The 16,951-nt window shown below is 33.0% G+C and overlaps 1 protein-coding gene across 1 annotated transcript in view; it reads right to left on the reverse strand.

Annotated features, from left to right (window-relative positions):
• HMGCLL1 (3-hydroxy-3-methylglutaryl-CoA lyase like 1) overlaps window positions 1–16,951 on the reverse strand; it is a 254,110-nt gene that overhangs the window by 71,447 nt on the left and 165,712 nt on the right. The window contains exons 6-7 of the mRNA XM_074237239.1: window positions 10,077–10,140; window positions 7,236–7,424 (exon numbers count right to left, since the gene is read on the reverse strand). Of these exons, the coding sequence (XP_074093340.1) occupies window positions 7,236–7,424; window positions 10,077–10,140 (253 nt within the window). The remainder of the gene's footprint in view (window positions 1–7,235; window positions 7,425–10,076; window positions 10,141–16,951) is intronic.

Here is a 16,951-nt window from a genome sequence, read left to right on the forward strand (position 1 = left end):
TTTCTCCTTGGGAATGTTCTGGGATTGTATTTGCTCATTAGGCTAGGCAGTTTATGAGGTACTTGTTTCTCTTCTCCTCCCAACAACCCTGTTTTACCCAAGGGGAGATAAGATGTCCTGGTGCAGGGATATCTCAATTAAAATGGCATAGACATGAATCATAAATCATGGATTTAGAGCTGGAAGGGATTTTATTGATCATGAAGGCAAACCCCCAATATTACAGATGAAGAAACTGAGGCCCAGAAAGTTTAAGTCAATTGCCAAAGTTCATAAAGTAAGTCATAATCTGTAATTTGAATCTGTGTTTTCCTATCCCAAAGTCAATGATGGTACTATAGACAAGAATATAAGAATGTTCTGTATTACTCATAGAGGTGTGCCTCTTTCATATGCCTCAAACATTTCTGACAGGCCCAACTGGGATATCTAATCTCTTCATCATTAATATCATATTCAATTTGTTTAAGATTTTAAAAATCAGTCTCTGACTTCAAGAAACTTACATTCATTGAGTACATGTCAGAACATATGAAGAGAAAAATACATCTATGAGTAATACAAAGCAACTGGGAGAGAAGAAGAGAGACAGGCAGCAGAGACAAAGAGGAAAATGTTAATCATCGGGAGGATTAGAAAAGAATAGGTAAAATAAGTGGCACTTGAATTATGCTAGAATTATGGTAGAAATGAGAAGGGAGTGCAGTCCGGAAACAGGTTACTATAATTAATTGCAAAAACAGAGAGACAAGAAATAGGTCATCAAATAAATACAGAACAAAAGACTAATTTGATTTCTGAAATACATCAATTCATTTTAATTAATCAATGAATTAATTAACTTCATTAATAACTATACGCCTTCACTTTTCTTGCTGAGGTTAAAGTCATTCACTTTGATAAAAGCACAATATATATATATATATATATAAAATATATATATATAATATATATTATATATATATGAGAAAATAATTTTAAAATGAATATAAAGTATGTCCAAATTTTAGATAGGTTAAAAATACCAATCTAACATGTACTATGAAAAAATGATAGATATTTTAATATTTAAAAATCTTGATTTTTATGTGTCTTCATAATTCCTAAAATGAAGAAACAAAATTAAGTTAGAAGAAAAAAATAGAAATGTGAATTTTCAGTCACCTCTGTATCATAACTTACAAAATAAATAAACACAGATTCCACTTCTCCTTAGATCAAAGAAGTTTCTCAGGGTCAAAAATAACAAATTCCAATACAAGTCCTATGTAACTTCATGTATGTTTGGACATACATACATGCATACACACATACCTACATATATTCATATATGCATGTATACATATACACACACACACATATATATATATCTTATAAATGTGTGTATATAAATAGGCATAATAAGTATAATATGACAGAAACCTGATGTAATATATATACATGGAAAGGCCTAGGCCTTGGACTGAATAGAAGCTCGAGATGATTCAAGTGTATAAGTCTACCAAAAAACTTTCAAAAGAAATTTTGTTGTTTAGTCATTTCTGTCTTGTCCATTTCTTCATGACCCCATTTAGGATTTTCTTGGCAAAGCAAACTGAGGCAAATAGGTCAAAGTGATTTGCCCAGGGTCATAGAGATAATGTCAGAGTCCAGATTTGAATCCAGGAAGATAAGTCTGCTTTATTTTAATCCGTGTACTCAATCAATCTCACCATCTGGAAGATTGAGCAACATTAATTATAACAACATTTCCAGAATGAGGAATGGCATAGTAGCATTCTTTGTGCTAGTCAAACCAGATTTGGGACACTGTTAAAATAATCTGAGTAACATATTTAAGAGAAATTTTGATAAACTAAAAGTCAGAAGAGAATAAATTATCAAGAAGTACGAAGAGCTCAAGTACATGGCCTATGGGTAAAGACTGAAAATAATGAAAGAATGAAAAAGCATTTAATAAATGCTTATTTGTTTACAGGAACTACCTTACAAGTATTATAAATAAATATAGAAAAAGTAAGATAATATATGCTTTCAAGCAACCTATAGCTGAACAGAGGAATATATTACAGAACAGCGGTGGGAAGTTGTATTTTCTAGCAAGGGTAATTTGACTATTCATAACTTCATTCTTGGGTCATATTCGATCAAACATTTTCATTAACTCACCCCTAAAAATCTAATAGATTATTGGATTTTGAGCCCCCCCCCCACCATGGGGACCTTGGCAATGTCAGACCAATATGGAGGAGGCTCCCCGGCATAGAGGAATGGTAGCAAAGAAAAGTTATTTTGTCAAGGAGGTCCCAAGAATTTTAAACAAGTGATATAATAAAAGCACTAAGTATTTATGAAAAGAGAGTGTAGAGTTGAATTGATTCACCAAAGAATCTAGATAGGGAGAAAAAGAGAGAATGGCCAGTGCAGAAAAGACAACCTTGGAGAGAGGTGTCATGGAACAGGAGGTAATAGCATATGTATAAAGAAGATTATATAAGGGAAGACACAGGAAGTGGTAAGAGGGCAGTAGTTTATGGTCATATAAGGGGATTTCAGAATTCTTAACCATATAGGTAGTATTTCTGTGAGTGATAACAAGATCAAGAGAATGAAAATCTTTGTGTTTGCCTGAGACTGAGTGGAGTAGTTTATGGGAGGTGAATAGATTGAGGAACCTAATGGTTAAGGCACCTGAGAGAAAATCAATAGATATGTTGAAGTCCCCTAGGATGATGGCAAGAGTTGGGGAGAGGAGAAAAAAAAATGTAAGCCAGAGAACCATCCTGTGGAGGAAAGAAGAGTGATTTGGGGAGAGAGGGAGTCTATAGACAACAATGACCAGAATTTTAATTGGTAGATATAAATAACATGAATCTCAAATGAAAAGAAGTTGCTGAGTGTTAGAGGAACTAAAGAACCTGGAAGTATTCATTTTACCATATAGGTTGTTTCATGAGATTGTATGACCAAAGAATTCATCCTGAAATGATCGATGTACAGGTAATGAATGAGCCTCTCTAATTACTCTGGCCCTTTTTGAAGTAGGACAGACTGCCTGTAACTCAACTTGGTAATGAGGCAAGGAGAATGAGTAAAGGTACAGTTGATAGACTGAGTAGTCAAAGAGGTAGCATGGTAATAGATTATTTTTTTTTTATGTCTGTGCTTCTGGGTCAACCATTTTCTAAGTGTCAAGTAGGTTCCAAGCATTAGGCTGAGTGCAAAAGTTATAAAGACAAAAATTTTGAAGTTCTTGGGGCAGCTAGGTGGATATAGTACCAGCCCTGGAGTCAGGAGGATCTGAGTTCAAATCCAGCCTCAGCTATCTGACCTTGGGCAAGTCACTTAACCTCACTGCCTAATGCCTTAAATAAATACAATTTAAAAACAATTCCTGCACTCAAAAATTTCAAGTTTCTGGGAGCTGTATTTGTTTTGAAGACTAATTTTATCTTCTCAACTACCAGACTTAAAGAGCAGGATGGATTCATGGGCATGATTCCCAAACTGATTAACAGAGAGCTTTGTCCTGATCATTTCCAACTCATCTTTCCTGGTGGCCTCCTCTCTAGCAACATCTCAATGTATTTATGATGAACTCAACGAAGATGCCCAATTAGCTCATTATATTCCAGTTCAGAATTCCCAGGCTCTAGGAATGTGTTCGTGTGAGCCTCTCAGTAGCTCGGACTACAGTACCATGCTCAGGGCTTCTCCCTCAAGTTTTACAGGTAGCCCATCTAATTTTGTTAGAAACTATCTATATTCTCATCCTTCAAAATGTATGAAGATACCAATGGAGTTTTATGGCTGTCTACCTTTCATCTCTCAATGATGCTATATAATTAATGTCTTCTCTTCCTGTCATATATTTTCTCAATGATATCTTTTATGCTGCTTTTTCTTCAAATTTTTATAGATTTCAACTTATAGCTGTATATACAACATGTATCTTCACTGTACTTTGTCTGACCTTTTAAATACTGGATATTATTTCATTTAAAATATCTCATTGTCATATAGTAATTACCAAGCCCATCATTTCCTGCAAACAGAAGTACCTCACCACAAAAAATTCTTTCAACTTGTACTCACATTAGTTTTCCTCCACTGAAGCAAGAAATATTATTAGTGATCATATATCTCCTAATATCATGCCTTACATAATGTATTTTCATCAGAGGGATGATGTCCAGGGTTCTTTCTTTCTATTAGGTATAACTTTCAAAATCTCTTGAATAATTTTAGCATAAAGGTATGAGTTTGAGTTTGGAAATAGACAGTCTGTCCTACCTCAAAAAGGACCAGACTAATTAAATAGAGAGACATTCATTCATTACCTGCAGATTGATCATTTCATGATGAATTCTTTGGTCATACAAACTCATGAAACAAACTAAAAGGTAAAAATGGCATTAAGTCTTGTGCAGCAATATTGATTTCTGCAGTGACAATGACAAAGTAGTGACCAATAGGTTAGGTAAGGGAAGGGAAAAAAGAGCATGTTAAGAAACAAAGTTTATTTCACACCACTTCTTAGAATGTTTTTAAATGCATAAAACAAAATTTATTGAAATACAAAGGAGACCAATCATATTAAATTTCAGGTATCATTTGTTTTAAATTCACAGACCTCATGTTAACCATGTTAAGAGCTTCTGTTTTATAACATCTATAAACATTTGTTTTACTCTTGGGAATCCAAATGTGAGATACAAGTCCAATGACAAATGCTTGGACATACTGCTGAATCACATCAATCTTGGAATTCTTGCTATAGAGGAAAATAAATACCTCACATTTACTCCCAAGAGAATCAAACAAAGGAAGTGACACAATTAATTTTGTTATATAATCAAGGGTAATAAAATATTATTTTATGGAATATTTGGTCATTTCACACTGTAGTACTCACATTTTTTTCACAAAGACCACAAGGAAAATAATTACAGCTTATATCCCAGCATCATTTGTAGAAGATGAAGATGTTATAGAAATTATAAAATAATTTGATAAGAACCTCTCCTCAGATCAATATATACTTTGGGATTTTTTTTAGGTTTTTGCAAGGCAAATGGGGTCAAGTGGCCTTGGCCAAGGATACAGCTAGGTAATTATTAAGTGTTTGAGACCAGATTTGAACCCAGGTACTCCTGACTCCAGGGCTGGTGGTTTATCCACTGCATAATATATACTTTGATATGTAAGATTTCAATGAAAAAGTTTGAAAATGTGAGAATTCAAGAGCAGAAACACCAGAGATGAGAGGTACAATCTAATGTATGCTAAAAAAGGTCTTTTTTGACTGCTCTGTAGATTATATGAAGAAAAATAAGGAATAACAAGTCCAGAAACAAAGAGAACAGTCAAGTTCTAAAAAGCTGTAAATTTTAAACAAAGATTTGTACTTGATTCTAAAGGCAATGATGAGTACATAGATTTTATTTAAAAGGAAAATGTTGTGATCTGTCCTGGACTTGGTAATGGTATGGAGAATGAATTGGAAAGGGGTGTATAATCTTGAGGCATAAACACCAATTAATAGATTGTTGAAATAGCCCAGGTGGGAAATAATGAAAATATGAATTAGGGTGATGACCAAGGAAGAAAAAGAGAAAAGAGTATTTATGAGAGTGATGTTGTATAGAAGAAACCATCAAAATTTGGCAAATTAGAAGATATATATATATATATATATATATGTATAGACACACACACACACACACACACACACACACACATATATATAAATGCAAGGGAGAAAATTATTGTGAAAGTATAAAATTGTATGACTGGAAGAACAGTGACTTCCAAGTGACTTCCAAAAGAGAAAGGGTGGAACTGGGGCAAAAGACAAGTTCTTTTAATAAGGTTGAAATACAGTTTGTACAAATTGATGGATAGTTTCAATGCTTTGGAAGAAAATGCATCCTAATATATAGGATTTGATTAAAACTTCTTCAGTTATCGAGCTATGATTAAAGCAATATCCACATTGCTTCACCCCCTCTTCCCCAACATGAGTTAGTCCATTTACCTCTAAATTATGACAAAATCAATGGGAATTGAATGGCCTGTGACTGTGTCTCTGTTGTCTAACTAAACTTCTTCATAGATTCTGAACATACTGACATGATTTCCTGGTCACCTAAGGGAATAAAAACGCTCACCTATGAGGAAGTAGAGCCCTTCAAATTCAGCAATCTTCCTAATGGCAGGAAATTCACCACATTCTTCTCTGTTGGCCATTTCCATTTCCATAAGGAGGCAAATAGGACTACACTCACATGAGCTAATTTATTTAACAACCTGTGGAATATTCTTTCTATCTTAAGACTAAGTAAGCTTTTGCTTTTAGAAGATCATCCCTGAAAATAATTTCATTCTATAAAGAACCTGAACTTTTATGGTAATGGCTTGAGTCAGGCCTTATATTAATTGCATGCCTTGCTTCTTCATTAAATGTCTTTGGTCCGTGTTTATATCTCATCCCTTCCTATGCTAGCAATTAAAAGAAAAATTCAGATTTGCATGTCTAAACCTAAATAAAGTAAGAACATCTTCCCCAATGTCCTCAAATAATTAAAATAAGTTTGGATATTCCATTCTTATAAATAATTTAACCTGAACTGTATTTGTTTATTCACAAACTTTAGGTTCTTATACTTTCTTTGATGTAGACAGTGAATTATACAGTATCTCAAGATTCCCAAAAATCTATTAAACTTATTTGAAGTCTTCAAATGTAACTTTTGAAAGGAATTTTCCTTGTTTTTTGTTTTGTCTGTTGTCAAATTTTCAGGCAATATAAGCTCTCTCAGAATACAAATTAGTTGGATTTTCCAGTCAACTGCATGTCCATTAATCAGAGTTACATTTCTATGATAAATTTTATTAAGTGCCAAAATGGACATGGTTCACTTCTAGTCATGACAGAAAAAAAAAACATTTAAAATAATCACAACTGTTTTTTTCTCTTCTTTTTCCTTCATGGTAAGTATACATATACCATATAACTTCTTATATTTTATTTTTAATTTAAAAGCAAAATTAAGCATGAAAGGAAAAATGAGATAGAGAGGGAGAGAGAGAAAGAGAGAAAGAGAGAGAGAGAGAGAGAGAGAGAGAGAGAGAGAGAGAGAGAGAGAGAGATGGAAAAAGGTAGAAAATGAAATGAAGGGAGGAAGGAAGTGAATGACATGGAGGAAGGAGAATGGAAGGAAGATTGGATTTACCTGCAAAGCTGTAAGAATATTTGCTAAAGCTTGCCCATATGTGTCATGACAGTGAACAGCAAGAGCACTTAGTGGGATTTCTTTCATAACACTTTCCAACATTTTTTTCATGCTTCCAGGAGTTCCCACTCCAATCGTGTCCCCCAGAGAGATTTCATAGCATCCCATGCTATACAACTGCTTAGATACCTGTCGAGGAATAATTCTATTAAAATGTTGAAAATGATTAGACATGAAAAATAAACAGACATAAAAGCCTCGCAGTTATGCAGATCATTTAGAGGTAAAAATTCTTTGTAGTGGAAAAAAATGTATAGACACCTAAAGGTATCTTGTATTAATGTTCTATCAGTTTGTGAGAAAGATGTATATTTAATGAATGTAATCAATTAAAATTAAATAATATTTATTGCTTTCTACCCTAAATGAGGCTTTTACCCAAAATCTTTCATTTAAACAGTAATAATGCTTATAACTGAAATTCTATAACTTATTTTATTGCTTTCATTAGCTAATATTTCATTATGCACATTTATGAAGTAATGGCTAATCAAATTGGGGACAGGCATCTGAGTGGGGTAGGTCTGCGCCCAATTTTTATTTTTGAAACATATTGCAAGGCTTGCTTCTCTCTCCCTGTAACCCCACAAAAAAAATATGCTCACAATCAGAGATCATTTAATCTATATTAAATGTAAGTCTATATTAAATATAAATATAAGGTAAGATTATATTAAATCTCTATTAAATATAAGATAAAAACCTCTAGTCTTGTCTAATTCATAGGCAAAATCATATAGTGAAAAAAGAATGAGATTAGATGTTTGGAGACTTATGTTCTTTTCTTGACTTTGATACTAATCAACTAAATGATCTGAATGAAGCATATCATTTTACCTACTAGCCCTCATTTTCCCCAGTTATATGGGGCAGGCTTCAGATGAAGTCCCTTTAAAGTTTACAAGTTTTTTTGGAAGTAGCAGTCTTTGAAAGCTAATCAAGAATTTCAGAGGGATTTTTCCAATATACTTAAAGCATAGCCTAGGGTGGATGCTTCCAGTAGGAACATTATAATTTTTTTTAATTGAAATTAGCTAGCTACCTGTTTAATTGAAGATACACTTTAATTTTATGTTGCACAGTATTTATTCTTTAAAAGAAATTATATATAGTCTTGTTTAGGAAATAAAAAAGGTCTTTTAAACTGATAATTACTGATATTTCCTTATTTCTTTGTATACAATTAACTTATTTGAACCTCACAGCAACCCTCTGAAGACGTATTAGAAGTATTATTACCCTATTTTAGAGATGAGGAAACTCATATCATATAAGATTTATGTAATATATATATTCACATCAATTAAGCATAAAATCATGAATTTGTGTTTCTTAATTCTGGAGTAGCATTCTCCACACTATATTACATCGACCCTATTGAATTTATGCAGTGTTATATGATTGAAGTTAACAGGGTTTTTTCCTTTCTTAACATGCCCTTTTAAAAATGAAAAAAATTTTCAGGACATTCATGACTCTAAGAGGTGAGTCAAGTAGAGATGCTGGCATGAGTTTTACTACTTTCAGTAATGTGTGGAACCATCATTTGTATTTCCCTTTAAAGATATGAATTTTTCATATTGCAGTTTAAATATATTAAATTCTACTCAGATGATTTTATTGTCAGCTGACTATGATCTCCTGAGACTTCATTCAGTCAGGAAATGTTGTAAAGCTTTAAGGAGACAGGCATGGAAAAAAGAAAAAAAACATCGCATATAGTGAAGATTTTTTTTTCCTTTGAAGGGAACAATTTTAAGAACAACCATAAACGCCCCTAACAAAAATCTGGCTGTGATATAATATAATAATGAGATCTGACAGAGTTCATTATTGATCTTGGGATAAACTAAAAATGATTAGGCCAAAAGCCAAGAAAATTTTTAGCCACCCAAGAACTAAAATCCTGTTAATCCACACTGGAATGTTTTAATGTTAATCTAATGTTATTTTCTTTGAATTTTAATGTCATTAAAATACTTTCTAGTTTAACTCAAGAATAATAATGATATGAAAAATTACTTAGAATAGGTCTAAGTAGGAAAGAAATTAACACACTAAATGTGTTGAAAGGAAATTATAAAAAATAAACTACAATATCTATTTTGTCTTTTTTTTACTTGAATGTTTATTTCACTGTGGTTCTATTCATACATATCCAACCTAATGTTTTTGAGAACAAAGATGTAATTTATCTTAGATAACAGAAGAGCAACTTCAGATGAATTGTATCACATATTTATCATGCCTCAGTTTTAATTTCTAAATTTTTTTCCCACTACTGTCTTTAGCACAACTGAACTTTCAGAACCATACAATTTTTAGCTAAGCCCAGTTGAATCAAAAGCCTTAGAAATGGGCCAAATCATATTTAATTTTTCAAAAGCATTTAAGATACATTCTATTATAGAAACAAAAGAAAAGTACCACTAAGAAAGCATAATAAATGTATATGAATATTAATAGATCTCTTTATATCTATTGACACATGTGGTTAAAATTGGAAAATAGCTTTAATCAGTATGATCACCCTTGCTTCAAAAAACTAATTAGGCAATTCTCCTTACACCCCTCCCATCCCCTTCCCATCACCACCACAGAACCAACAGGGTTAATCAGCCACCATCAATTCTAACATTCCCAACTCCTTGTACTTACATGTTTTACAAAGAGCAAAATAGAATGAATTCATAGAGATATCATCCTTTATATAGAACTTTACACAGAAAAAAGCAGGATATAAAAAATACATTGATCTAAGGACAATAGATATAATCTTACTTCAGCCACTTTTTCAGGCGCGATGTGTCCTTCATATGGGCATCCCAGGGCACAAGAAACATACCTATATTTGAAAAATATAATTATATAAATACATGTTCATGGTGTACCATGTAAGCTAACCTAATTACAATATAAATATTACATAATCAGATAAGCTTTAAGTAGGAATAGTTTCTAATAGTGTATCTTCAATTTAATGCAATAAATACATTAAGCACTTAGTATGTGTAGTTCATTGTGTAAAGTGTCAGGTCTCCAGTCAGGATAACTCATCTTCTTAAGTTCAAATTGGTCTTAGACTCTTACTAGCTATATCACTTTGGGGAAATGACCTATCCCTGTTTGCCTAAAGTCTCTCATCTATAAAAATAAGCTGGAAAAGGAAATGACAAACCATTTTGTCAAGAACAGTCAAGAATTGAATAAAACTGCAACAACTCAATAACAACTTATGCTATTGCAAAGCACTGTGCAGGTGAGAAACAATTCTGTAAAAGAAAAAAGATAAATAAATTAAAGATAATTTCAGGAGGCAGAAAGACTAGTTACCAGTTAAGCCACCTATTGTTTCTGGTATAGAAATAAAATCGATTTTATTAGTGCTTTTTAGAGAGCAATATCAATCAATTGACCCAAAAGTGAATTCATCAGTCTTATCAATCTCCAACCTAAAATTTTCTACCTTGACCAAATCAAAAAGAAAAGGAAAGGCTCTATATGTACACAAATATTATTGTATCAAAAAACTGGAAAGTGAGAGGATGTCCAACAACTGAAGAATAATCGAACAAGTTATGGTATATCACTCTGATGGAATATTATTATAATCTTAGAAATTATGAGCAAGAAGCTTTCAGAAAAACCTGGAAAGACGTATTTGTACTGAGACAAAATGAAATGAGCAGAACTGAAAAAAAAACATTTTATACAATAACAAGAATATTGTGTAATGTTCAAGTATGAATGATATCCATTCTCAGCAATACATATATATGATCTAAGGCAATTCTAAATAACTTATGATGAAAAAAAATTGCTATCCATCCCCAGAGAAAGAACTGACAGAGTCAGAATCCAGATTGAAGTATACTTTTTTTTTTTTTTTTTTAGGTTTTAGGCAAACGGGGTTAAGTGGCTTGCCCAAGGCCACACAGCTAGGTAATTATTAAGTGTCTGAGACCGGATTTGAACCCAGGTACTCCTGACTCCAGGGCTGGTGCTTTATCCACTACGCCACCTAGCCACCCTGAAGCATATTTTTAAAAGAAAAACTTTATTTTTCTTGAGGGTTTTTTTTTCAGGTCTGTGTTTCTTTCACAACATGTCTAATATAGAAATATGTTTAAATGACTGAACATGCATAATCTATATAAAAATTTGGAGAGGATGTAGAAAAATTGGGACACTAATGCATTATTATGCGTGCTCTGATCTGCTCTGACCATTCTGGAGAGCAATTTTGAACTGTGCTCAAAGGACAACTGAACTGTGTATACCCTTTAATCAAGCAATAGCTCTACTAGTTATTCCAAAGAAATCTCTTTATCCTAAAGAGATAATCAAAAAGGTAAAAGTAACTACATTTGCAAGAATATCTATAGCAGTCCTTTTTGCAATGGCAAAATATTAGAAATTGAAGGGATGATCAACAGTTGGATATACAAGCTGTGACATATGAACATAATGAAATACTATTATGCAATAAGAAATGATGAACAGGAAGATTTCAGAAAAACCTGCAAAGACTTGCATGAATTGATGCAAAATGAAGTGAATGGAAAACAATGTTCATAGTATTAGGGACCTTATGTGATGATCCCCTGGGAACTAGCTCTCTCTCTTTCAACTCTTCTCTAGTGTCCTGCTGCTATCATGACCAATCTCTCTTGATTTCCTGCTCACTGACTCAAATAAGTCACTGGAGCTCAGTGAGTCACCTTCCCAAACTGATTCAAACCAAATTTAGGATCATATTTCAGTTTCTAAATTCACAATTTCTTGTTTCATTTTTGCCCATTTTGCTCATAAACACACATATATATGTTTATCTACCTATCTAAATATCTATGCATATTCATTGACATACTTTGCAAGTCTTTGAAATTCTCAACATTGGAGAGTTGCCCTTTGATGTCCTTGAAACTGTTTATGAAGCCTCACTTACTGTAATTTTCATTAAGTAAAAGTTTTTTTTTCAAGCAATGAGGTTGAGTGGCTTGCCCAAGACCTCACAGCTAGGCAATTATTAAGTGTCTGAGGCCAGATTTGAACTCAGGTACACCTGACTCCAGGGCAAGTGCTCTAACCACTTTACAACCTAGCTGCTCCTAGTAAAAGTTATTTTTTAATATTACAAAATATTTAATATTTTTTAATATTACAAAACTGTTTCCACAAGAATTGGGCATCACACCACACTGTTGAAAACAAGTTCCAAGTCTCCACTTCTATAATATGGATTATTTTCTCTTCCAAACTTTCCAAAATCCATATAGGGACATATTTTTTAAAAAAATACATTAAAATCTAGTTCTATTTCTTCTTTTTTTAGTTATCAAATTCGTCACCCATGATAGCAGCAATATCCTGTATCATTTGACAATTAAAGTTCTTCCTTTAAACAAAAAATAATATTTTCTTACCTTTGAGTCATTATCTGCTCTTTAAGAAAAGAACTTTAAAGAGATAGCTTTACTGTCACTTCTCTTTGTTCTATAGGTTTTCCATCACACTGTACTTATACAACATAATCAACCCAATGCCAATTTTTGCCCATTCCTATTCAGAACATCTCTAGAATATTTGCCTAGCCATCACTACTCTGGTGCTGTTCCTCATCTTTTCATGCTTGAACTACTGCAATGATCTGTTGGTTGGACTCTACCTTAAATCCATTCACTTCATACATTAATTCCATTCACTTCAAAACAATCCTCTAATCAATTTACAAAATTATCTTCATAAAGAGGGAGATCTGACCATATAAATCTGTCTTCCCCTTATTACCTTCATTTCAGTCTTCAAGCACATCAAATTCCTTCACAAATATTAAGTTCAATCTTATGTACAGCCTGTTTCCTTCCACTGAAATTTTCCATCTTCTGCCTCATTTCCCATCCCCTATTTTTGACTATTTCTTTAATACTATCAAATCTCCCTTAAAATGAATGATTGAAGAATCATTTATAATATGCTTAATATGTATTGAGTACTGTGCTTACTTACAAATAATCCTTTACATATTTCTCTTAATTTCTCATGTTTTCCCTTTTTTCTTTTTTTTTTTTTACAACATAATGATAGCCTTTTGCACTTATTAAGAGTCAACAGCATTATGGAAATGAAGTCAATAATCTATGGGTTCAAACCTTATTAGCTCTGATACATATCAATTACAAGACAAGGCAAGTTACCTAAATTTGATGTGCTTTAGGCATAATCTCTGACACAAGTTGCTGAGCAGATTTAAATTGTTGAGTTGGATTATAAGAATCTTCTGGCATTTCTATACAATAATGAAATAACAAGTCTATATCTCCATTAAATGGCAGCATTTTGTCCTTGGGATTAGTCTTGCTTAGGTTAATTGGGTAGTAGTGTTTCTAGATACTTGATACCAATCTTTGTCTTAATGTTATCCATGAACTTCAATTTTTTATTGATTACATTTCTAAATTTTTAAAATTTATTTTCATCCATATGCATATGCATATTTTTAATTTACAAAATTTCCTTCCACCCTCCCTTCCCACTGTCCTCCTCTCAGCAGCAGTCAGATTAGCATTATACATACATATTTTGATAAATATGGTTACAGATTAGTTATTTTAAGTATGAGGAATTAGGATTAAGGGAAAGAGATACATAAGAGATAATTTTCATAAAGTATTCACTAGATTCTGAAGGGTTGGTTTGTGAGTGTGGGTCTTTGTGTGTGTGTGTGTGTGTGTGTGTGTGTGTGTGTGTGTGTGTGTTCTGTTTTGTTTTTCTTCCTCTGGATGGAGATAACGTAGTCCATAACTGGTCTAATACAGTTGTCCTAGCTCTCTGACCTGCTGAGAGGAGCTGCTTCCATCAAGTCTGTTCACCTCACAATGTTGTTGATGTGTACATTTTTCTCTTCGTTCTACTCTCTTCTCTCAGCATCAGATCCCACAAGTCATTCCATGCTTCTCTAGAATCTGACCATTTATGGTTTCTTATAGAACAATAATATTGCATAGTATTCATGTACTATAATTTGCTTAGTCACTCCCCAACTGATGGCCATGCCTTATTTCTTTGTCACTACAAAAAGGACTGTTATGAATATTTTGGAACATGTAGGAATTTTCCCTTTTTTATAATTTCTTCTGGAAATAGTCCTAGAATTAGAATTGCTGGGGTCAAAGAGTATGAACCATTTTATTGCTCTTTGGACACAGTTCCATATTGCTCCCCAGAAAAGGTGGATCCATTCACAACCCCACCAGTAATGCATCAATGTCCCAAACCTTCTACAATATCTACAACATTGATCATTTTTCCTTTTTCTCATCTTGGCCAATCTGAAAGGTGTAACATGATACTTGATTGTTTTTTATAATTTTCATTTCTCTAGTCAATAATGTTTTGGAACATTTTTTCATACTATTATATAGATTAAATTTCTTGCTTTGAGAAATGTCTATCAATATGCTTGGACTATTTATCAATTGGGTAATGAAATGTAACAGTATAAATTTGATGAAATTCCCTATATATTTTAGAAAGGAAAGCATTATCAAAACAACAAGTTGTGAAGATTGTTTTATAGCTTACTGCTTTCATTCTAATTTTTGGCAGCATTGATTTTTTATTAATGCAAAAACATTTTAATTTAATATGTTTAAAATCATTCATTTTTCTGTTTATAATATATTCTACTTCTTATTTGCTCATAAAATTATTCCTTTTCCATAGATCTGATAGAGTATTTCTTAATCTCTTAATTTATCTATGGTGTTGTTCTTTATCTCTAAATCCTGTAACCATTTTGACATTATTTTGGTGTAAGGTGTGAGGATGTGGATCTATGCTTAGTTTTTGCCATACTCTTTTCCAGTTTTCCAAACAACTTTTGTCAAATAGTCAGTTCTTATCCAAGAATCTTATGTCTTTGGTTTTGCCAAGTAGGAGATTGCTGTGGTCATTTACAAAAGGAGAGACCAAAAACATACTAAAGAAAATGACATTTTCAAAACCAGTTTGGATCAAATAGAAAAAGCTGTCCAAAAGACCAATGAGGAGATGAATGCCTTAAAAAGCAAAATTGGCCAGATGAAAAAGGAGGTACAAAAGCTCTCTGAAGAAAATAATTCCTTAATATGTGGAATGGAGCTAAGGGAAGCTAATGATTTTGTGAGAAATCAAAAACCATAAAATAAAACTAAAAGAATTAAAATCTAGAAGCAAATATGACATATGTCACTGAAAAAAAAAGAATGGATCTGGAGATCAGATCCAGGAGAGATAATTTAAAAATTATTGGATTTATCTGAAAGGCATGACCAAAAAAAAAGAGCCTAGACTTCATCTTCAAGAAATAATCCTGGTAGAGTAGCTAGGTAATGCAGTGGATAGAGCAAACGCCCTGGAGTCAGGAAGATCTGAGTTCAGATCCAGCCTCAGACAATTAATAATTAGTTAGCTGTATGACTTGGGCAAGTCACTCTTAATGCCATTGCCTTAAATAAATTTAAAAAATCAAGAAATAATCCTGGAAAACAGCCCTGAAATCCTAGAAGTAGAGGGTAAAATAGAAATTGGAAGAAGCCACTGATAACCCCCTGAAAGAACTCCCCAAATAAAAAACTGCTAGGAATATAATAGTCAAATTTCTAAATTCCCAATTAAGGAGAAAATAGCACAAGGAGTCAGAAAGAAACAATTCAAATATTGTCGAGCTACAGTCAGGAAAAACACTAGATTTAGTAACTTCTAATTTAAGGGCATATAGGGCTTGGAATATGATATTCTGGAAGCCAAAAGAGCTTGGATTACAACCAAAAATGAATTATCCAAAAACATCGAACATACTCTTTCAGGAGAATAAATGCACATTCAATGAAATAGTGGACTTTCAAACTTTCCAGATGAAATGATTAGAACTGAACGGAAAATTTGATGTTCATATACAGGACGCAGGTGAAACATAGAGAGGGTACATGAGCAAATCATGAGGGACTTGATGATGTTGAACTGCTTGCACTCCTTCATGGGAAGATGATTCTGATAACTCATATAAACCTCATTTATTAGGTCAGATAGAAGGAGCATACATAGACTTTGTATGGAAGGGAGTTCAATTTGAAGGTATATTAAAAAGATGGATATGGGCAAGAATTGAATATACTGGGAGAAAGCAAAAGAAGAGGTAGAATGTGGTACATTATTTTACATAAAAGAGGGAAGAAAAACCTTTTGCAGTGGACTGCAAGAGGGGGAATGAGGGGGAGCAAGTGAGTTTTACTCTCATCAGAAGTGACTCTAGGATGGAATAACATACACACTTAATTGGGTTTAGAAATCTATAGTGTCCTGGGGGGAAAGAAGAAGAAATGGATGGGAAAGGAGGACAGGGGAAATCAGGGGAGGGCATAGGTGTTAGAAGAGAGGCATGATCATGTTAAAGGTTAGTCAGATACAACACACTTTGGAGGAGGGGCAGGGTGAAAGAAGAGAGAGAGAATAGAATAAACATGGATGGGGGTAATAGGATGGAGGGAAATAAAGCTAGCAATAGCAACTGTGGGAAAAAAATATTGAAGCAATTTCTCTAATGGACTTATGATAAAGAATGCTACCCGGCTGAAAGGCAGAACTGATGGAATTTGAATACAGACTGTAGTACG

This window comes from Macrotis lagotis, chromosome 5, assembly GCF_037893015.1.
Source record: "Macrotis lagotis isolate mMagLag1 chromosome 5, bilby.v1.9.chrom.fasta, whole genome shotgun sequence".
NCBI classification, from domain to species: Eukaryota; Metazoa; Chordata; class Mammalia; order Peramelemorphia; family Peramelidae; genus Macrotis; species Macrotis lagotis.